At 40.8% G+C, this 17,663-nt stretch overlaps 1 protein-coding gene across 1 annotated transcript; it reads left to right on the plus strand.

Annotated features, from left to right (window-relative positions):
* Window positions 1-11,660: 11,660 nt before the first annotated feature.
* LOC105273791 (transcription factor HES-1) lies at window positions 11,661-15,495 on the plus strand. The gene is made up of 3 exons (XM_011316422.1): window positions 11,661-11,967; window positions 12,169-12,264; window positions 13,834-15,495. The coding sequence occupies exons 1-3, from the start codon at window positions 11,875-11,877 to the stop codon at window positions 14,983-14,985; spliced, it is 1,341 nt and encodes a 446-aa protein (XP_011314724.1). The 5' UTR covers window positions 11,661-11,874; the 3' UTR covers window positions 14,986-15,495.
* The last annotated feature ends 2,168 nt before the right edge of the window (window positions 15,496-17,663 follow it).

A 17,663-nucleotide genomic window follows, 5' to 3' on the forward strand; every position in this document is an offset into this window, starting at 1 on the left:
GGGAACATCAAAGGGCCGATATCGTGCGAATACGTATAAATATGATGGGCGCATGCGATACTGCTCTCCTTGGATCCTGTGTGTTACGGTTTTTATACCAGTGGGCATTCACGGGTTTGCCTGACCCTGACTTCAGCTTCTTCAATGCTTACCCATGTAACTCACGTCACCAGAGATTGGATCTCCCCCATTATTTAATTTCCATTGCTGTTCTTCATAAAAGCCGATCGATCTTTTTTCCATTCAACAGACTGTATCATGTGCGAAAGTTCGATGCTCATCCTGACGGATGCGAATTGTTCATTAAATATTACCGAATGCATTCTTCGAATGCTCGTTTAAAGGCTCTGGGGGATTAATTAAAATCACGAGATATGTTTGATGTTTTTTCAGTAAGGCTTCTTACGCAGCAATCGGTGTTTTGCTCTTTAAGAATCATTAGGCTCTCGGCTTTCTCGACTAATTCAAATTGCAACTGCCACTGTGCGGCCCGTCAGTCGGTTTGTCTCCTCATCAAAATACCGTCAGACACATGGTGTTGTTGATAACTCCCCCGGGGACTGTTGGCCTGAAAAAATAATTAACTTTTATTACGGGAAAAAGGTGATGCGCGGCGCAAGGCCCTTGTCGACGAATGTTGAAATCGTTCGTATTAAATAATTCTACAGGTTTTTGTAAATAGAATTTCTTTTCCTTGAGTAACGAGCTGGTTGTCCTTTGACAGATGTCGGACGCTTATCACTCAGAGCAAGTCACGAGATACGGTGGATGTTATTTCGGTTGGGAAACTCTTCAATATTTTTCGAAGATGCATTTTGATCGTTTAGGAGATTAGTTCAGTCCTTGTGCTATTCTTTGTGATGCATATCCCCTCTCTGAGTGGTGGCCAGTCACGCGTGGCACGCTCACCACACGTGGATCACGCGTCCTCCTCTCGGGATCGCCTCGGTCTGTCTCGGTTAACACCGTGAAACGATGCCTCCCACGTGTCCCAGCCCAACCGATCGTCCACCGCGCACGACCTCTTCCGAGAAACCCCTGTCTCACCTGCAAAAATTAATCGATCTAATCATGAAGAAAAATTCCTCATCCGTACTCCAGTCCCTTGAGGAAAATCAAAACACAAATGAAGTTCGCCCGAGTCGAAATATCTCAAAGTTGGTCAATGACATTACCATATGTTCGGGTTCAGGGCGGGAAATTTGAATGCGCATTTGGGGTGTGAAACGCTTTGCCATGAGAGAATGCGAGGTGACGGAAGAGACAGGTGGAGGTATTGATACTTTATTCATACTCTTATTATACATTCACTGTTATTTTTTACGGATATGCGGATGTTTTGTCCGTGAGATGAATAACTGTACTTTCAGGTGTAATTGGACTTCTGAATGGACCGAAAAGATATTCCTTCCGGGGATGTGACGTATCGATCCGGGAAAAATGGTGGGATGACATACGGAAGACCGATCATATGTTATGCTGCAACTGGTTGTAGCGTCGAAAATAACGGGAATAATGAGAGTCTGAAGACATCCGCGAATGTCTCCAGTCTGGTACTATAGCTATTACAGAAGAGTTTTCTAAATAATTAGCCGGAGATTTATTTGGCAAAGAATTCAAGTGTTATCAGGATTCCCAGATCTTAAAAATTCTTTAAAATTTTCGACCTAAATTCAATTGATAGGTTGACGACAGGGTGAAATACATTTTGTTGAAAAAAAAAAAACAATTCTTGGATGCGTATGGATGTATGAATTGAAGAAATCATCACTACCGCCACCTCCATAAATCGAGAACTATGTCCTGAAGATATTTTTTTTCTCACTCGCTGGATGAGGACACATTAAATTACCATCGGTAGGTACACCACCGTCGATAGCTTACCGTCCATTAAATCGAAGACTTCCCTGCTGTTAGTAGCACAGAATTTATCTTGATTAACAATGAATATTGACAATCACGTGCAATGAGATTCTTTTAATGAGAAAATGTGTTCCACTTGTCCGATCGATCGAATAATGTAAAAAAATATTAATTCAAACAACCTCATTACATTATTCCCTGAAGGTCAATGCATTCAGTCCACCACAATACATTTTCTCTTTCATTCCAACAAAGCATTATTATAAAAGATATGATTTTCAATGACAAGTACTGGACAACCTCTCTTATTATCCACATAAACATTATTAGCAACCATCTGCAATCCATTATTCCAATTCTTTCAAATCAAATACATAAAATGCTCTTCTGATCGCTCATTATCCCTAACAAAGTACAACAAGGTAAACAAATGTGGATAGAATAATATACACGGAATGCCCCAGTATTTGAAAACCCATCTGTCACAATGCAACGATGAACTCACCATGTGCTTCAGCGTACCGGACGTCATTACCGAATAAATATTGTCTACCCTTGAGGACGGACTATCCCCCCAATTCAATGTCCTTTGAGGACAAAATTTTTTACACCGCAGGTATTCTCTGCCAGGTGTTGGAGCATCCATGGGAATTATGCTGATAACTCATCGCGATTCTCACGGTGGTCCAACAAATGAGAGTGTAAAAACAGTATGATCAATTATTTCATCAATAATTTTCCTAACAACTTTGCCTTTCAAAAACTGAAACTCATAATTTATCCACCACCGCAGAATATTTGTTTAGATGTAATAACGAAAATTGCAGTCACTGCTGCTCCACATGCTTTGATTTATCAATTACATGTACAGAGAAATGCAGGTATATGATACATTAGGATTCATTAAAGCCGCTTGATTGAAGGCGAGTGTGTGGTATCAGAATGACTGCTTTCCCACAATGATAGCACTGTAATCAGACACATGTCGTGCTGGATAGTGTGAGCCACCTGGACATTGGTTATATTTCTCATGGTCAAACCCGACCCTTCATGATATCAAGGCACCGAAAGGTAATTTCATTCTAATTAACCTTTTGCTGCGTCGTCCGCGGTTCTTTTGTACATTAAACCGGACGTGCATGAAAGGAAAATTCGTACATCGCTGAGTGTAATTGAATTTCAAGGTGATTTCAGGGTGGACTGGTGATTAAATTGTTTCTGGAACGAGGGACGGCTCAGTTTGTTGAAGTTGGAGTTAGTTGTTTAGATAGAATGGAGATTGTTATGGAAATCAGGGAGATACATGGGACCACTTCCTGCACATTTTTCGAGGTCTTCAAATTATTCTCGAAGGGACAGTCAGCTGATGACGGGAATTTCTTGGAGGAATTGCCGGATTCATTCGAGAATATGAATAAACCAAAGTAGTCTTCGTGATTGTCACCCTCGACATTCTCTCACAATCAAATTGCTCAGCTGTTACAGAAATTGGCACGTGACATCTGCAAAGACCATCCATCTGCCTATAAAAGTTCCGATACTCTCACGGTTCGTACAATTCCCCTCTTCAGGTGTGCAAAAAAAAATCATCCACCCCTCTCCAACTAGGAATCATTCCACGTCACAGCAACACGCGTTTCCCGCGCAAAATTCCATGTGTTTTCACGGGCATATGTTCATGACGTAAGCCGTCGCACACGACGACCCCCGGGGGCTGTGTGACGTCGACTCTTCATTGGGGTCCGAAAAATATCTCGAGGGTTTTATGAAAGGAGGGTTGAAGATTATAAAGGGGCCCCAAGATACTCGTGGCGAGACCCAAAAGGCGAGGGAACCAGATTGCCAGAGAAGAATAAAACGTAGAGTTGCGATGATGGGGGGAGGGCGGGAGGGGGGGAGGGGGACTACATACACACGTGGGAAATCGGCACGCGTCTTCGACTCTCTCGATTGTGCACCTGGATTTCTTCACCCCGGACTTTTGCTTTCTTTTATCGTGGATGATGCGAACCGATACGGCGGAGCAATTTTTTTTTTCTCATGTGATCTTGTCCACGTGGCCTGCACTCGTCCCGATGTGATTCAAAGGAATTTCATATGATATTATTGCAGTATATTGCATTAACTGATGAAATTAATATTTCCGGTCAGTCTGAGGATAAAGATTATGAGAGAAAAACGACAATCTTTGATTTTAAACTTATCGTTATTGCATTGCCATCATCGAGCTGATAATGAAATTTCCAAGAAAGGAAATCACAACGAACACCTGAGTATTTCGTGTTCAACCACCATTGAAAATACAAATTCATCAATTAACGTAAGTACGTTTGAGATTGCAAGTGAGAATCTCAACGTTTCTGCCATATGTCTTGAGAATAGTCCGATGACCCAAGAAGTCATCCACCGTGACGTTGCAGCTGCATTTATACAGAAATCGATGAGGGGAAGGTACCATGATCCAAGCATTAAACAGGCAGGTGACGTTGGTCGCGTGCCAGGTTTTCCCCTCTACGTCGGAATGTAAGGAAAGCATCTAACGCAATACCATTGTCCTTGCTTGCTCGCTCCCCATGCTCACACGGTTGCGGTCTTTTTAACACGAGAATTGAAGTGGGAGAAATCATTTATTCTCAAATTCCAAGGATTTCTGATCAATTTCCATGGGACGCAACCGTTTATCGAATTGAAAAATCGAATCATTCTTCCTTTATCCTAACTACGGATTGATTCGCCGTTATTCCCAATGAAATTGTTGAATGGAGTGGATAGAATTGTTTGATACATTCTGAAAGACATTCGAAGATGTTGACTTTTCTTTCAGAACCTCAAGCAAACATTGGATTTGAATGGACAATAGCTTCAGCTGTCCGGAGTCGATCAATCGATCAGCAGGTGACGTATGGCGTGTGCCAAGATTTTCCCCGATCTTGAGTTTTCCCCAACACAAATGTACGTATTGTACTTCATAATCAAAAATTGTGACAGAACAGCTGATATCCTAGCTCTTGTACTCGTCAATTCAATATCCCATTGTTTCTCTGGAATTAAAAAAACACAACGGAAATTAGAAGATGTAAATAAAGGAGTAAATGATATTCACTTCCTTCCACTCGCGATAATCATCGAACCTGTCGAAGAAAGGAGAATAGGAATACCATAAAAACACGAATGAATACCCGTATGACAAGGGCTCATTGATCAGTTATTCGTAAAGGGTGTTCTTTATGTTTGCCACATTTCTATGCACGGATCCAACAAATCCAAAGAGTTCTCACACTGTTTATGCAATTAGTTATTTCTGAACTAAAGCCTCTGGCCTGCAGCAACCAGTCTCATATTGATGACATGTGGTAGTGACAAATTTTTGTCCTCAACACACGCCTGCTGATCGCCATTACCATAAAGCTAGACCAGCAGGAGATCAGAAATACGATTTTGCCTGCGTGGTTCTGTTAATAAATTTTTTCTTCCAATTTCCCGATGTCAATTCTCAAAGGATCACGAGGACCACCGGAACTCGAGCTAAAAGAGCCGTCAGCAACCTACCCCACTCTGAATCTAATTGAAGTACTCAAGATAGGTCATCAACACCGGAACGAGGCATTGAGACAGCAGTTAGGCACTGCGATCTCCGCCTCCTCCACTCCCGACATTGAAAAACTGGGCCCGTCAATCGACGAGCACCACCCGAAGGGCCTCATTCTGTATTCTCAAGCTCCCGTTCAGCATCTGGTGTCCAATTCCCAATTTTCAAGGGACATTTCCGCAAATTATAGGATCCTCTGCTTTAATTTCTCCCATCAAGATTCCACATACAAAAATTCCCCCGGGGTCAGTGCAACTCGAGGCTTTGGGGCCCTTTGAGGCCCCCAATAGTGGAGATTCTTCCCTTCTACCAGTCGCAGGCATCCCCGGTGTTGACCGAACTCTTCCGGAGTTGCACGAAGTGACTGGTGGGAACGCGTAGCGTTCTGCGTTCTCACCGGGCGCATTGGGCCCTTCTCGCACAACTTCTACTATACACTGTTAAAAGCAAGGTGGCTGGGGCGAAATGCTACCGCTTTAGCTGCCGATGCAACCTGCTAGACACTGCTGTACGACCTTAGCGAAATCACCACGATGTGGTGGGGACTGAGGCCCAAACTGGATTTGTTCGGTTGGGACGATAGTGACGGTGGACGATGCGTGAATTAATGAACAGCAATTGACCACTACGTCGCATTTTTATTTCAATTCTTCTGTGGGCATTTTTCAGAAATGGGGAATGCGGTGGTGCTTTTTTTTTTTATCTGACACGTGGCTTTTTTTTTTCAGAACCGGCATACCAGATTGTCGTCACGTGGATGAGGAATAATATTTGGGGTGAATGAGGACTCGATGACAAATATGACAAATTTTCATTTCATTTATTCATCTCGAGATTTTTGATACTTTCTCGTTCTTGTTCGTGGGATTTTAACGCAACACTTGCTCCTCGTATTTCACTTTAATTAGTTTTTGATGAACCGGGGTGGATGTTATATTCACAGCAATTTCATCACGTACCCCGTTGGTGTCTGTCGACACCCTAATGTCGTGATTGTTAGGGGCAATGAAGGAGGCAATTGAAAAACAAAAATTGGGCGGCATTGGGGGGCGTTAATCACTCGGTTTTAGGATTTAAAAACACGAGGGGGTCAGGGCGATGAAGGTCTCACGGCTAGGGGCCGAGAAATTTTTTTGGATACCCTCTGAGACTAAACATATCGTGTTTCCCAAAAGATCGACCGACGAATGATTTTTACGGAGCTGTAGGCAGATTCTCGTGTTAAAAATCTGGACTTTGTTACGTCGCACCCAGACTGAGTTACATCAAGGCGTTCAGGAGATTACATTACCAGATATGGGCAACCGTTTAAAACCATTTTTTTAAATTATAACTAATCCATTATTCATCATGATCTGGCACGGAGAATTGATCATACACAAAATTTACAATAATATGTGTAATAATAAAGTTCCGGGATGAGTTTTCAAAAAATCTCTACAATAAACTGTTCATTATTGAAATGAAACGTGTCTTTGAAATAATGAACTCTAGTGAAGATGATTAACTGAAGCGTTGAGCCACAAAAAATTAACAGAATAATAATGTGATTTCTGTGAAGAGCCGAGGGTCAGAAAAATGCCGAAAAAATCTTCCCACAGATCCCGAAACCTCCCACGATATCTCAAAGGAAACAGTTACTGGGACTGTTTGAGGTTCTTTCTATGTAAATACCTGACACGGTATTTCTCGACTCCTTTACTACCTCGATCCCAATAAAACATCGAAATATGGCGATGGGGGACTGTTCGTGTGTCAGCCACGCGCAGTTCTCTCTCCATCGGTCAGGGCCATAATAGATGCACGAGGTAGTCGAGGTCTGAGTCTTCCTGATTTATCCTTTTTATTTCCACATTCGCTTTCTTCAATTTTTTTGCCTCCGTCCTATGACCATCACGATTAGGAAGAAGGCAAAGGGTGAAGCCAATGCCAAACGTGGGAACTTCTGCCAGGTGATTTTCCCCCTCTCATTTTATTCTTCCAAGGGGGTAATATCAATAGAGGTTTACCCTCCTTACTCTCTTTACTTGGCATTGCGTCGTGTGTTGCAACAGGGGGATGCACTGAGAAAATCCATTATTTTTGCCAAATAAATTCAACAACTGCAAGAATAACAAAAACTCCACGAATTTCTCTACTTCATCAATTGAATGACGTCCTCCCGCCTCCTGGACAGCACGAGGCCGTTTTATGACTGAAATAAAATTTATTGATGACAATGAATGGATTTTTGACAGGATGCGGAAAAGGAAATGGAGAGGTGAGAAAGAATTTTGGAATGAATATTTTACCTGATGCCGATGGTGAATATTTTTCGTGCGTGTGTCCACCACACGACCTCATTCTCATATTTTTCGGGCCCCACTGACCCAATTTGGAGTTATTGGGGACAGTGTATGGATCGGTTTTATGGTCGGGCCTCATTGTTCCGAGTGTTCTAGTTAAAGTTTTGGATTGGGACCGCCCTGTGGGGGTGCCTCAGGGGGGCTAGAGTTGAAACTCGCAAACTGAATCCTTTTGCTGAAGGGAAATTATTTAAGGCTTGAATAGAGTGCAGGTATGAGATTGCTTGGGAGTCAATGAATCCCAGCTCTAGTTATGCGAAGACTATTGAAGAGGATGTGATTATTTTGTTGTTTTAGTGCCGGTATGACCTCGAATCACTAGTCAAGTTCGCAAGGGTGAATATCGAAGGCTCACAATGAACATAAATTTATGGATTTTTCGGGTAATTTGACAGCCACAAGATTAGGGAAACCGAATTTTAGTCGTTTCTCGAGAAATGAAGAATTACAAGGTAATATCCGATTTTTGGCCGAACGGAAATTATTTAGACTCGTGTGACTTATAAGTCACTCGAAATGACAGACTTTAAAATGTCACCCTTTTCCAGTTCCCCTCGCACAGATTTTCCAATGATTTCATTAGTCCCCCTCACTTTTAAAAAAATGACTCCCACAAACTCTTTCGGAACTAAATTAATAACATGAGGGGTAATAGGTTTTTTACCACGAAATTTTTATGGGAACCCCGTTATAGAAAAATCTACTATTACGAAATCATCCCCGGTCGTATCCAGATGTTGGGTGGAGGTTTTTTTTATTCAGCGAAAAAATTTTCGAATGCCACCCCTTCCCCAAATGTTCGATAAAAGAGTGTTGCGTGTATAGTTACGTGGGAAATTACGGGATTTTGAGGGATGGGAATTGAAATATAATGTAAAAAAAGATTCTCAAATGCGGAAGTGGAGGTTCAATGAATATCGGAAGGATGTTTCCTCAATGGAGAAAAACCAAAATCTCGTCTTCCCGAGGAGACGGGGAGCGTGGGTGCACTCTGCAGGTGCATGTCCCGAGGATTTTTTTCGGAGGATGGAGAGGAGAAAAAAAAATGAAAATAAGAAGAGAGCATGGGGTAGGCGTTCCAAATTTAGAGAGTGAACTCCATCTTTTAGGCATGAGACCCCTTCGGGTTTCTTGATGTAGTCTTGTGGTCAAGTGAGAGGGTCTTATGGGCTTTTTTCTCTCACGGGTTAATGAGAAAGGTCGCGACATCTGACCGTGGGCCTTCCGTTATGACAGCTCGGCCGCGATATTTATGGGAAATTGTAGATCATGAGAACCAGAGTATTCATTTCTGTAGAAACAAAAAGGAGAATTGAATTATTTTTAGTCATAATTAGATTTAATTACGATAAACGGACCGCCATTTTTCTGCCATGCATTTTTGGATGAGAAATTCAGAAAAAGTAATTATGAAATTCCCCTCAATTATCCATTGAAATATTTGAATTTTCTAATTATTACAATTCGTAGACACGAATTTTTTGAAATTTTGGTCAATTCTGTATTTTTTTTTTGTGACAGTATTTTTCCAATTGTAGTTGCGTTGAACGGTAATAATGAGCTTTTTAAAAGTACTCAAGGTGTTTTTTCCTCACCTCATTACGAAGGTTAAGTAAACAGAACAAATTCTCAAGGTTTCCAAGACTACTTATTACTTTTTACCTACTCCGAGTTTGGAATTTTCATAACTGAAAAGAACTTACGAGAATCAGCTTGTGGGATGAAGAGGGAAGTATTGGCTAAATTTCAGGGACTCGTCCCGGGTTACCCCAGGACTCACGCAATAATATACCAGTTTCAGGGACAAAGATCCAGTTTAACGTTGGGTATTATGCGTTTAGTGCGAGGTACCCCAAATAAAACTATAAACTATTTCATTATTACGGTTCTATCCCTTTTCGGGGATTATAGGCATCAATCGATATACGGAGGAATTGTACTCAAGGTTTTCCCTGAAAAATTTCCGATTTCGGAAAATTTTCATGTTAAAATAAAATACAGGGGCTGGAACCTCAACTCCCCAATTTTTCATTTGATTTCATTTGCATTCTGACTATTTTTTTATTCATTAAAAAATCTTATGCACACATCTGCTCCATTGGGACATTGGAATAAAACATTTCGATAACAATAAATAATAAATCTCATTATTTCGAGCGGTCAGTAATGCAAAAATCACAGCTGCAAAATAATTTTTCCTGTAACAAAAAGGTACTGATGATTATCACCCTGTAAAGAATCAAGTGGTTCCGTGAAAAAATCTAGAATGGACTAAACCATTGAAATTCCGTAAAATCGATGGGAAGATTAAACTCGAATAAACGGAAATAAAACCTACGGTGCCCCCAATAACTCTTTGTGTATTCAACCGGAAGTTGGAGTCTGACGAAAACAAATAAAAATGGGTTTTGAAAAAAAAAAAAACGTGATTGTTAGCTGCGATAATTTAGCGACTCAGTTCAAATGGGTGCAAATATAGATATCAATATATTTTCGTAGTTGGGACAATAAATCATTTTGGTTTGTCAGGAAAACAAACTGGAGAAAAAATGCGAAAAAATGTTGAGGAGAGGAGCACACGGCACACGGTTCAGGCACACGGTACCTAGACAACCTGAAGTTTTTCAGTGCCCCGTAATCGTGTGGCTATAAAAATTTATCTCTTTATTGCGGCAAATGCCTCTTCAAAATGCACACTTACTGATTCTGTCAAACAGTATAAATATCCGTATTTTTATGGATTTTCAAGACCCAACAAATTTTTATACTTGGACTATTTTTATGATTTTATTATTTAAGGCGACGAGTTTATAATGTAAGCGTGCCGGAGGCCATTTTTTTTTTAAACAATCAACCAATTTTTATTCGATATGTAAAAAAATAATTCTCTATATTTCCAATGTTGAAGATAAAATAATGTTATGGGAATATTTTTTATTGCGCGGGAATCTCTATTCACACAATTTCATTAAACAGGGGGAGAAAAAATTCCGAGTGAAATGATGAATTAGACCGGCTGTTTAGACTGTGGGAATTTTTTCGTAGACGAATGAATTCGTACTTCACTGAATTGTACGCGCGCCATACGTGTGGCTGGCGTGCGCACATGTACATTCACAATTACACACACAAGCCATTCAATTGGTTGTGTTATAAGAGCTATTACATAAACACGTTTATTTCATTTCGCGAATTGTATTTTACATTTTTCATGCAAGTAGGTCAAAAGTAGGCAGAACCCACCGCAATTGTATTATTGATTGTACGTTCTCTTAGATTATACATTTTCCTGAATTTTCCCATGAACATATAAATAAAATCAATATCCGCCTGTATAAAATCGTCTCCATTGAATAAATTTTGCTCACCCACAGAATTCAATTATTCCTTTTTTCCACTGACCACATCTTAATTGTCGGATAACTCCAGATCATTTAAAATTCGTTTTCAATTTTTAAATATAATATAATATTATAATATAATTTGTAAATGAAACATAAAATTAAATTAGCAGATGTTTTACATATTTGTAGATTTTTTTTTTCGTGACTGAGAAATAATTTCAATTAAATACTCAAAATTGAGTGACGTAGTAATTTTTCAATTAACAAAAATCAGTTAATGAGATAAGATCCATTGTTAGTACACGTGGCTGGGGAATGCCCCCCAGTCTCGGTGCAAATTCCCACACATCAACAGGTCTGACTAGGGCAAAGGGCTCCCCTCTCCCTTAATACTCCACCAACCTAAAGTATGCTTTCCCCACCACAAAATTTCTCGGATGCATCGGCATGCGGACTCCTCAACGAATTCGAAAACGTCAAACAGTTACCCTCCAGCATTCTACCCCAAACCCTCCAGGGAGAGACCCTCAGGAGTATCCGAGGTATCACATTGGATTACTGTGTTCATTGCATAACTGTGAAAAATTTACTGACCACGTGTGGTGAATTGTTGTGTGAAATCATTCATGAAGATATTTCATCATATTTTTATGAGATTCTATCATAAAAATAGAATTTAACAAAAATTTTATTAAGTGAGATAGTGCGGTGATTACGCTGTTATATTGAATAAATGGTGGATTACTGTAATTACAAAATGTCCGGAAGCGACGAGGAATTCGAAGCGCAAACCCAGTCGAGCATGTCCAAGGCAGAATTGCGAAGAGTAAGTGAATAACAATAATTATCTCTAATAGTAATATAATAATAATGATTATTATTAGCATCATATTAAAATTGAACAATAATTATATTATTTTAATAATAATTTCTTATAATTCGTCATTCACATAATATCAATCCGATTTTCGAAAAACCAAATTAATCTCAATTAACAATTAATCTCACTCTCGCTCTCTCCTTTCAGAGTAATAAGCCAATAATGGAGAAGAGGAGACGCGCAAGGATAAATACATGCCTCGAAGAACTCAAGAGTCTAATCCTCGAGGCTATGAAAAAAGACGTAAGTGTCTTTATTTTTCTCTCTCCATCGCTTAAACTCCCAAAAATAAACACACGAAAATGACAAAAACATCTTCGCAAATAGTCTACAAAAACACTCTAACGGAAATGTCTTCCGCAAATATTGACACGGCCAGAGTCTACACTCTAGCACTCCTGGTTTGGAGGCACCTTGTTTTTAGGGCCCTTTGTTTCTAATATTTTCCACGACATGCCGTGGGAACTCATCTCTCTCTCTCTCTCTTTACGCATATTTCCTTCAAGTTCTCTGCTCGACCCAACAATACCACTCAAGCGCGTAACAAGGGAGCTAATTTTCAAGTGGACTTCCACTAAACGGGCCCAAACATTGACTTAAGATCGGGGGAAAAAGAGTGAAAATCGAGCCGACGTTGAACCCCTTCGGCGGAATCCAGAGATTATTCAAATCCCCCGGGGAATCAATTCCCAAGAGCCCCAGAGGTACACCACAGGATTCTGTTGTGCGTATCCAGATGACTTCCTGCCAGATCCGCACGTAACGCCCCCCACATTCGTGGGAACCTCAATGTAATTATTAAAAAAAGAGATGATTGAGAGTGGAGAGGGGGTAAAAAAAATGGGCTCAGGTTACCAGTGAGATTGGGCCTTTTGTTGACCGTATCATTTTTGGAGAGATCCTTCGAAGGACTCCCATCGATTTGTCGGTGAGAAGGTACACTCCCACTTTCTGAAAAGATTAGCAGGTGCTTAAGGGTATTCTTGTCGTTTCGCTACGGTGCGTTACTCCGACTACAATGATGTCATCATCTTACACCTAAAATCCGGAGTAAATAGAATTATTTAAATTCGCAAAGCCAATTCGCCACCCAATATTCCACAGCTCTCAATGTCCGAAGGGAATTTTCGAAATTCCAATCCCACATGAATTTCAAAATTCGTAATAGCTAATTATCCCAATTACTCCTAATTCACTATTCTTGGAAATGAGGAAACCCGGGGTTAATTACCCGTCGACCTGAAATAACCGAAAAACCAGTGGAATCATTCAACGTGCCATCAGACTAGTACACATTTAATACGCAACCGCCCACTCTTTTATGAATGAATCCCGGGAATATTTCCCACAGACAATAACTCTTTAACGCACCAGCAACGTGTGTAACCGAGACGATCGGCCATCTCCCACGCCTATTGTTAAGGTGGACGGCCATCCGAGAGTTTCATCGTGAAAACATCTATACGTGTAGGAATACCTTAAGCCGTGTCAGTGAGAAGTATTCGGAGCACAATAGAACACCACAAAAATCCCAGAGGGACCTTCACCCACGCTCAATCCATTGGTAGCCAAAGGGCTGTCCCAAGTTTTTTCCCAAATTTAAAGAATAACCTCGTTTTGGACCAGTTTTCGTTTCTGGAAAAAAAAAAATTCTCCTAGCCCACGAAAAACTTAACGGGTTCCCACGATGGCTTTCATTCATCCCAGCTCATGGTTTACCTGTTTTCACGGATGGAGACTTGTCCCGAGGATTACGCACCCTCATGCAATAACATTTCACAAAGATTATTAATAGTTTTTACTCCATTACAGCCAGCACGCCACTCTAAATTGGAGAAAGCGGACATCCTAGAGATGACAGTGAAGCATCTCCAGACAGTTCAACGTCAGCAGCTTAATACAGCAGTGGCGACTGATCCGGCGGTTCTTTCAAAATTTCGCTCGGGTTTCTCCGAGTGCGCCGGTGAAGTATCCCGGTACGTCAATCATCTGGAGAACGTGGACACCGTGGTAAAACAGCGGCTTGTGACCCATCTCAATAGCTGTGTGAATAATCTACAGCAGATGGCACCATTCTACAGCCACTTTGTACCGTACATGCCGGACAGGTTGTTTCCAGAGGTGAAGGTCGGCTTCCAGAGTGACTTTCACAGTGGAGATGAGAACAACAACGGCAGCGCTAGAATTCAAATACCATCTGGGGTACAGCTCATCCCAAGTAGATTACCAACAGGCGAGCTTGCACTGTTGGTACCACAGTCTGCTGGAATATCCGCTAATTTTCCCTTTTTCCCACCGTCGACGGAGCCTTCAAGAGCCGGTGGCACTTCCGCTTTCACTGCTGTGCACAGGGTTCACAGTCCTCTTCTCAGTCCATCAACATCAACATCCAGCTTTGGAGAAGAGACCCATCACTCCGAGGCGCATCAGTACCGAAATACCGAGTCACCAAATCATCATCGATTTAAAATTCCGGACGCAAGTCCTGCCTCGTCGAAGAGCTCACCCGAAACTCAAAAGTCCCAAATCAGCTCGACAAGCGATCGCAAATCACCGATCGCTGTCTTCGTTGAACCAAAGAGTGACGTCACAACTTCGAGAAGGGATATGTCTCATTATGAGTCGGTAGAGGCGAACGGTAAAGTTCAGAACTTGAGGAAGCCCTTGTCTGTTATCACGGATAAGACGTATAATCGGGTGCCGCCTAAGAGGGAGAGTCTCAAAAGACATCATTCGGACGGACTTCTTGCTATTTCGGATAAGAAAGCGAAATACCAAGAGGCATCAAGCTCCACTGTGAATACAGTTGGGCTCAGAATTAGGGAAGAATATAATGTCTCGGCAGAGGATTTATCAGGAAAGGCGCAGGGTTTTTTAGGGGTGGGAAATAATGGACGTCCGCAGGGTCCGGGAGGACCTGTTGCAGGATCGTCACAGAATGGAGACATGTGGAGGCCCTGGTGATCGTTGAGGCTCGGTGTATTAGAATTTAATTCCATTTCTAGAGCTAATTTTCAAATTGTTTTTTGAACTTCATTTTGTAATTTTCCCTTTTATTTTGTTTCGTTTGTTGCGATCGATTAATCATTGACTAAATTCCCTTGAGGTCATTTAATATTGTTAGCGGTAGGGCGATGCGACTGCTGTATTCTAATTTATTCATTATTTTCTAGTGAGATTTTTGTATTTATTGATAGTCGTAATGTACGGAGAGACACTCAATTAAACCAGATTCTGCATAATTACTCATCAAGAATTTATACAACATGAAATACTTCCAAAGTGCAGAAACTTGACTTAAGCTTTAATGTAATTGTAATCAATAGTTATTGTACAACTGATGTAAATATGTGATGTTTGATCTTAATTACTGTGTCATTGCATAGCGTAATAATGTTTTTGGATACAAGTAATGTAATTTTTCGACAGAACTTTTGGTCAGTTTAAACGCCATCCTAGTATTACAAGTTTGTGATAAAGAATGTATTGTCGTTGATAATAAAGTAATTTTTGAGAAGTGTATATTTGTCTTCAATGTAACGAATTAAAATCTCACCGGTGGGAGAGCTCTTTTTATTCGCAGAAAAAAGTAGGAAAAAAAAAAATTCCAACGGAGTTCTTTTAAGAGGCGTTAAACGTGCCCGACTAGGTGAACTGGGATTGCTCTCTTTTTCTTCACCAACCGATAAAGGAGTAAAAAAAGATGCAACGAACAAGAATTTCAACCACCTGTTACGCTCAGAAAACTACCCCCGACGCTTTTCCAACCCCTGCCTTAGTATAGTAACTGATTTATCGACTAAGCTTGTGAAAACCAACATGTGTGTTATTTCTTTGTGTCAATACAAATGCGTGATTTATCATGGAAGTAAAAGGTTGTCGCCGGGCAAGCAAAAAAGCTCATGAAGATTGAAGTACTCAATCAGTTAAAAATTCAGTATAAACCCCCAATCCTCCCACTACATACGAAATTCAATTATTCATAAACGAAGAAATCAATGAGCACCTAATAAAGAATTAGAAATTAAATTTTCACTTATCGACTGCCGTGAGGATGACGCCAATAGTCACTTGGTCATTTCCACGATGGGGGGCAGCACTGACTTGAGAGCTTCAGGAAGTTGAAATTCAATTGCTTCTTCAAACTTCTACAAGTGTAATTTAAAAAAAAAGGGATTACAGGATAATGGATAACTCCGGAACTCGACTTGATCATCAATATTCGATACAATAGTTTTGGTGCGTTTGATTTATTGCTTGAGTTGTAATAGGAATGGGAAGACAGAATGACACATCAATTCGAGTTGATCATCAAAAATAAACTAGACGAAGACATTAATAAAAGGAAAACTAAACACACCTTGAAAGCCACACTGGCAAGCCTCCTGCAGACCGTAAGACCCTTTCGCCTATATCAAGAGTATAAATAATTACTCTGGCTCGAAGCAATTACTATAAGTTATGGTGCAGCCGCTACAATTTGCAATGTCAAGACATAAACACTGCTACCGCTTACATTTGAATACATTAGTCGTTGGGTGAGCTCTGATTGGTTGAGAGCCAAGTGGCTGTATCGGTACGTGAGGTTGATGATTTTTATTTGTTAAAAACGTATCGTCTTCGGTTACACTAAAAGCCATTCTCAATGCCATTCCAGGGTCCACTCGATACCAGGGTAAATCGAATTCCAATGATTTTTCGAGATATTCATTTTTATTTTTAACGGATAGCTTTACGATCTACCAAGTTCAATAAGGGATTAACCTCCGGGCAATTGATTGTTTTATGACAGGTTCGCGGGGATATTCAAAGTGAACTCCATTTTGTGTCGCCCCATTTGGTGAGATCGTTACCAATGAAAGGAGATGGGAAATTAAGCGGACCGAGGTGATTCATCTTGTTCTCGTCCTGTGACGTATTTATTACGCGTGAGTGTCCGAAGACCGGGGAAAAACCACGCCGAGAGATCGAGGGATCTGGGACTGTCTGTCCAATTATCTGGGACTGTTGACGTGTAAGGAATTTGTGGTTTTTGTCGGTGAACGGAGGATTCCGCGTTAGAGACAGCGGATGCCAAGGTTTTGGCGGGATATTCAATGATGTTTTTTTTTTTCAAACCAGCGAATGCGAACATGTGAGCGAGGGTGAGCAAAAAAATAACACCTAAGAACTAGTCAACCCTCAAAATAATGCCCATTGTGAAAAATCAATTGGCGATATCACGGAGTCGGATCATGTGTTACCGACTCGTAATTGGAATAATCCAATAAAAACCTCTGAAATTGAATGCACAAAACTCTTTTCCCCTCATTCAATAACTGATTCTCCAATCACTTGACCAAACTGACTAACAGCACAGTTGTCGATCATAAGACGACGATAAAAATGGCAACAACCATTGAAACGAAAACCAACAGGATGACCACCGAATCCATCGACCCCTTCCCCGGGAAATACCAATGTCGCTGTTGGAGCCTTGTCCTCTGTTTTTTTTTTTTTTTATAAACCCAGTGTCGGGATATTTTGATGGGCTTCCGATGGGCAGAGCAGTGCAACCGCCAGGCCATTTACTCTGTGGTCACTTGATTCCCAACAACCAAATTTTGCATCTGTACTCATTCAAGGTTTTAATGTGTTTTTGC

The sequence above is a fragment of the Fopius arisanus genome, unplaced genomic scaffold (genome assembly GCF_000806365.1).
Source record: "Fopius arisanus strain USDA-PBARC FA_bdor unplaced genomic scaffold, ASM80636v1 scaffold00007, whole genome shotgun sequence".
In the NCBI taxonomy this organism is placed as follows: domain Eukaryota; kingdom Metazoa; phylum Arthropoda; class Insecta; order Hymenoptera; family Braconidae; genus Fopius; species Fopius arisanus.